Below are 6,333 nucleotides of genomic sequence, written 5' to 3'. Positions count from 1 at the left end.
GAAGTTTCCGTTGTTTCTCAGTAAATAGTCGTGTCCAATAGTCTTCGGTGAATAGAAAACGATTTCTTTTTCATCCATTCATCTCATTGTTAATGTGGTAACTACAATCATTCACTTCTTATTGTTACACTGAGGGCCATTCATACATACATATACATACACATATGCATACATACATACATACATACATACATAATACATACATACATACATACATACATACATACATACATACATACATACATACTCAGGTAAATATAGAATCCTGTGTGCGACAGGACGCGATAGGGTCCTGTGTATGGAGGTGTGAGAGGGGATTTCACAGCGTCGTTTCGTAGAAACACATGGATCCAAGACTCAATGTCTTTTGGAACTGATGATTTAGTCGTTTGGTGTCGTGTTGACATGGGTAGCAGTTCTTGCATGTATTTGCAAAGTCCGTGTATGTACATAGCGGGGTCTTGTGTGGACAGATCCACTGCGACCAACATCTGGCCTAGAAACGAAAAAGGGTGTGCCATAAACAAGTTCTGTTGGGGAATAACCGAGATCCTCCTTTATCGAGGCTCGACAGCCAAAAAGGTCTGTTGGAAGATATTCACTCCAACACTGTCGATCTGGGTAAGCACGCAAAGCAGCTTTTATTTGATGGTGGAATCATTCCACCATACCGTTGGATTGTAGGTGGTAACTGGTGGTTCGGATCTGACGTACACCTATGGTCTTCGTGAGCTCGTGGAAGAGTTGCAATTCAAACTGTTTTCCACGGTCGGTAGTGATGATGGTATAAACCCTGTACGGTGATAGCCATCTTGTGAAAAAAGCTTTGGCAACAGATTCTGCAGTGATATCTACTAAAGGAAGAGCTTCCGGCCAACGTGTGAAACGATCATTGCAGGTGAGCAGGTAGATATATCGCTGGCTAACTGGCCAAGGTCCGACAAGGTCGATGTGTACATGGTTGAAACGCACATTTGGTGTGTTGAATGTGCCATGGGATGTAAGGATGTTCCTATGCACCTTTGCCTTCTAACAGAAAAGGCAGGAGCGTGACCAAGCAATGATATCTCGTCTCATATTTGGCCAAAAGAATCTAGCCGAAATGAGTTTCACTGTGACAGTGACGCCAGAGTGTGACAGGTTATGCAGTGTGCTGAAGACTGTTTGTCTGTGGGTCTTCGGAACAAAAGGACGAGGAGAATTCATGGCAGTATCGCACAAAACCTGGGCATCAGCTGTGGGTACTGAGAAGTACTTGAAGTTGCATATGGCAAAAGTGGGTGAGGATATATCAATTGTCTCTAAGCGAAGTTGATCTTTAACCAGGAGATGCAGGCCGATGTCTGTGGGTGATGACTGCGAATTCAGTGATAGGCGCGATAAGGCGTCTGCTGCAGTGTTATCTACACCAGAAATATGGCGGATGTCGGCGGTAAATTGGGAAATGAAATCCAAGTGCCTGGTTTCTCGTAGAGAGCACTTGTCAGGCTTCGAGCGCAAGGCAAAGGTGAGTGGACGGTGGTCCATAAAAATTGTGAATTCACATCCCTTGAGTGTGTGCTGGAAATATTTGACTGCTGTAGCAAGTTTCATCTGGTTTAAGCTGCCAAGAGAAAAAGGCAAGAGGCTGGAGTTGTTGCTGGTGAAATTGTAGTAACACTGCACCTATGGTAGTGTTGGATGCTTCCACGGAAAGGGATAACCGAGCATCCGTGACAGGGTGGGCAAGAAGCGATGCCTGAGCAAGTTGCTGCTTTACTGTGTTGAAGGAGTCAAGTTGCTTTACTGTGTCAGAGTCCAATGCTATCGGCTCATTCCTCTTTTTCCTATTCCAAAGGAGCGTGTTTAGCAGATATAGGATTTCAGCTGAATGAAGAACAAAGTGCCGATAGAAGCTGAATAGTCCCAAGAAATGTCGGAGCTCACGTAACGAGGCGGGTGAAGGTAATTCCTGCAATGCCTTCACCTTGTCAGGCAGTGGCTGATGACGTGACCTAGAAAGGTGAAAGAAGATGCGCCGAAAACACATTTGATAGGGTTGATCCACACTTGGTAAGTCTTGAACCGCTTGAACAGCTGACGTACATGATGGAGATGTTCCTCGGGTGAGGCACTTGCGATCAAGATGTCGTCGATGTATGCACAGACGAAGTTTAAGTCTCGGACGACTTCATCTATGAATCTTTGGAATGTGCTAGCTGAATTCCATAAACCTAATGGCATAGTTAGGAATTCGAAGACACCAAAAGGAGTGGTTATGGTAGTCTTCGAAATAGTCTCTGGATATTGCCTTAACCAAGTCCAGTTTGGTGAATATTCTGCAGTTGTGGAGAGATGATGCAAAATCCTGAATCTGAGGTATTGCATACCTCTCTGGCGCCGTGATGGAGTTTAATCTCCTGTAGTCACCAGTGGGCCACCAATCCCCGGAATGCTGTGAAACCATGTGCAAGGGCTAGAAGAGTTGGGCATCATTAAGTTTCGATGAAATGGGTGGTGGTGTGAGTTGAAGCAGCAGTAAAAAATTTAGGTTAGTCAGCGTCCGTGGCAGCAATGAAAAAGACTAAACTAACTGCAGGGATTATATCCATTTTACCTGGGATATAAAGTTCTGTGATCGCGTCCCATAAGCGTCGAGTGCGTATGTCCACAAGCAGGCAGAAGTGGTACAAAAAGTCTGCACCTAGTATTGGGTAAGGGAGATCTGCGGGAAATTTAACAACAAATAGCTTACAAACTACAGAATTTTCTCAAGAAAGCCAAGAGAAAAGGATGTTTTATGTAACACATTCTACCAGTATATGAAGTTTAAAAGTGTTTAGTTACAAAGAAATTATTTTTTAAAATCTGCCGGTCAAAGTGAAAAGATCCTGTTTTTTAAACTAAATAGACACCGCCGGAAGTTGTTGGACTTGTTGACTAACTACAGCAGTAATTGTATTCACCTCAATAGACGCCATTGATTGGTTGAAATTGCCGAAATGCAAGAAATTAGGTCTCCCTTGACAACCGATCGAAGACCCAATAAAATAATTGGTAATACTTCTGATCAAACATCTAACTCGGGATAAGCGCGTAGAGCTGCTTTCAATTGTCGAGGAAAACACTCTGTCAATCCGTTAGACATGGCGTGGTACGAGGCGTCTAGAAAATGTGTGGGGAGTATTTTATTGTTATCATCCACTTATCGTTGCGAACAAGGAGTTTCGACGTTATTTGTAACCAAAAACACATTTCCTGCAAGACTTAATTTAGAATGAAATGGCATGTGCCCTTCTGAAACTGTGTCTAGAATCGAGTTGCTTGTTAGGAAGAGCCTATCTTATCCATCTCAATAAAATGTTACATTAAATTAAATTGGTATCTTTCAGCGGCACGGAGCCAGAAATTTAGTGGGAAGGAACATTTGATTATGTCAACCCTAGTACTTCACTGACACTGTATTTTGCCCATCACGAAAGGATGAAAAGTAAGTTTGACAACGGCAGATTTTCAACTATTTAACTCAAATACAACTAATACATGCCTGTTGTCTTTTCTGCAGTATCCAACCACTTTATATTATATCCTTCATACGATTTCGCCAAACACTGTCGGACATGATTAAACGTCTGGTATAAATTGAAATTTACCTTTCACCTCTTCTCTGACAGCTTATCGGAATAAACAACTTTCTAATATATATGTAGTATATATTTTTTTTACTCGTCGACTTTGGAGGAAGGGGTCAGAGCCCATGACTTTTGCAGGCCTTCCAAGACGGGTGAGAATGATGCTCTTTTAAATGTTCCGTTTAAATTGTTGCCGGTCAACTACTGCAGGAAAGACATGAGCAGGTTGGAGATTTCAGAAGACTAATGTTCTGGGGATAGTGAATGGATACAGTGCTTAGTGTAGGGAAAATCTGGTTGAACACATCAAGAGTTACGAGCGGGTTTAGTGGGACGGTGAGGGGCGGCCCCCTACCCACCCTCTCTTGGACTATGTGAATAATAGGAAGACCATGGAGGAACTTTTGAATGGCGTAGGGCACAGCATCAGGATGCAGTAAAATGGATTTTAAATGAATCTCAACACTTAGTGAGGTTTTCAATATTGTGTTCTAAGTTTTCAAAGATACGGTATGATGTTCTTTTTATTATGCTCATTTTTGAGATTGGGGTTATTTGATAATTAATGTAGATATTTTACATCTCAGAAAAGTGTTCATAAACTACAAATAATAAGAATAAAATTGTTTTAAAAATTGTTTTTTTTACCTAGTAGTGCCGAAATTAGCAGGGGTTTTTTTTCTTTCTAGGGTATGTTGTTCTACATTTCGGACGTGGGAGAGATATGAGGCTAGCCTCCTCCGAGGGTTGCAGACTATTATTAGAGTAGTGATAGATGGCAGAAACGTTAGCACGCCGGGCGAAATGCTTAGCGGTATTTCGTCTGCCGCTACGTTCTGAGTTCAAATTCCGCCGAGGTCAACTTTGCCTTTCATCCTTTTCGGGGTCAACTAAATAAGTACCAGTTATGCACTGGGGTCGATATAATCGACTTAATCCCTTTGTCTGTTCTTGTTTGTCCTCTCTGTGTGTAGCCTCTTGTGGGCAGTAAAGAAATAGGTATTTCGTCCGCCGCTACGTTCTGAGTTCAAATTCCGCCGAGGTCGACTTTGCCTTCCATCCTTTCGGGGTCGATAAATTAAATACCAGTTACGCACTGGAGTCGATGTAATCGACTTAATCCCTTTGTCTGTCCTTGTTTGTCCCCTCTATGTTTAGCCCCTTGTGGGCAATAAAGAAATAAGAAAAGATTTTTTGAATTATGAAACTGAACTAAAAGACACTTCACCCACATCGACTTCAACAATAAGCCAGTCAGCTTTATTGTTGATGTCAATAATAAATGTACGGGACGAAGTTCTATCCTTATGAATGAAATTACAGAAATGATATAATGCATTCTCAATAATTTTTGTAACAGAGTCCAATAAAAAGACGAAGACAAGTGAACTTTTAATTTCTCGTGGACAGTTCTTGTTGACGTAAAGATACAAATTGATAAATCGCAATCAAGAAGAGGTAACAAGTATATATAACAAAAAATATATACTTCAAAGTTGTTCTCTCAAAAGATATACAACACTTTCAGTACTGCCCATATTAACTTTATATCATCTCTAGAATCAAAAGCTTTCGAAAAGCTACAGTTTCTAAAGAAATTATACAGACCATGGCTCCCTCTAAATTTTCATCAATCTTATAAATTTCAAAACAATCGTAAAATTTCCATAGATGTTTCTAGCCAATAACAAAAACAACAACATAAACAATAATATTCAAAACTTGTAGTGCCTAAATTGACGTTATTCTGTTATGAATTTCAGCGTATTATTAACGCCTAGGCTACTGTTGCTAAGGTTACAATCGTCGTTAGCAACCAATGAAAACAACCATTAAGGAAGATGAGGTAAGAGTTGTAGGCGGAGGCAATTATAGAAAGTAAGAGTGAAAAAGGTCTTGATGGAGAAGCAGAATAGCATTGAAGTGTAATCTCCCCTCCATTAGTGTCTATCTATCTATCTATCTATCTATCTATCTATCAATCTATCGTGTGATATGTTTGTGGTGTTTATATTTATGCGATCAACCGGATTTGATCTTGGCCCAGTGAATCTCTTCTAAACTATCCAACAACAGCTTTCCCCCGAGTTCCGCGCTTCACTTCAGTGCCCCCACCCCTCTCTCTCTCTCTCTCTCTCTCTCTCTCTCTCTCTCTCTCTCTCTCTCTCTCTTACATTGATTTTATCACTCTCTGTCTAGCTGTCTGCTGTCTTGTTCCAATTATATATGTTGGTCTCGCTTCTTTCTTCCTCTCTTATTCTGTCCTTGATTGTCTTTATCTGCTTCCAGATAAACAAAAGTGATCATCAAATTCAGCTCTTTGGATAGCATACGGTATAGCCATATCACGGCGCTCCCATTACTTGCGAGAGTCGAACAAATAATATTCTTTTCTGTCGATAACAGCAATATTTTAGTTACTTGGCCATTAATGTTAGGAAGTTTCTATTTAGGGAGCAGACAATAATAGTCTTAGGGGTTGATTCGTACTATCTCTAAGCCTATCCGTTGACATGCTAGTGTCTAACAGAATTACGGTAACAGAAGTTTTTGAGAAAAAACTGCGGCAGCTTGGTCTGGAGGAATTTCCATGTGGCTATGGAAGTTGGGTGAGTGAAACGTTTCGCTTTTCGGTTAACATTTACACAGATTTGCCGCTAGTACCTGGCTGTTACTTATTTTATCAATTCCAGACTTCTGAACTCAAAATCTATAATTAAAT

The 6,333-nt window shown here is 40.8% G+C and overlaps 1 protein-coding gene across 10 annotated transcripts in view; it reads left to right on the top strand.

Annotated features, from left to right (window-relative positions):
- Positions 1-5,415: 5,415 nt before the first annotated feature.
- Positions 5,416-6,333, top strand: part of LOC115217291 (leucine-rich repeat-containing protein 43-like) — a 79,711-nt gene continuing 78,793 nt past the window's right edge. For 8 of the 10 annotated variants that reach the window (XM_036502697.1, XM_036502696.1, XM_036502705.1 and 5 more), the window contains exon 1: positions 5,817-6,220. In XM_036502697.1, coding sequence (XP_036358590.1) covers positions 6,202-6,220 — 19 coding nt within the window. In that variant the 5' untranslated portion in view covers positions 5,817-6,201. Of the gene's footprint in view, positions 5,458-5,815; positions 6,221-6,333 lie in introns of those variants that run through there. The other 2 variants (XM_036502695.1, XM_036502701.1) reach the window with 2 other exon arrangements.

The sequence above is a fragment of the Octopus sinensis genome, linkage group LG1 (assembly GCF_006345805.1).
Source record: "Octopus sinensis linkage group LG1, ASM634580v1, whole genome shotgun sequence".
Lineage (NCBI taxonomy): Eukaryota > Metazoa > Mollusca > Cephalopoda > Octopoda > Octopodidae > Octopus > Octopus sinensis.
The sequence above is the reverse complement of the archived record's forward strand: the minus strand, read 5'-3'. Positions and strand labels throughout refer to the sequence as shown.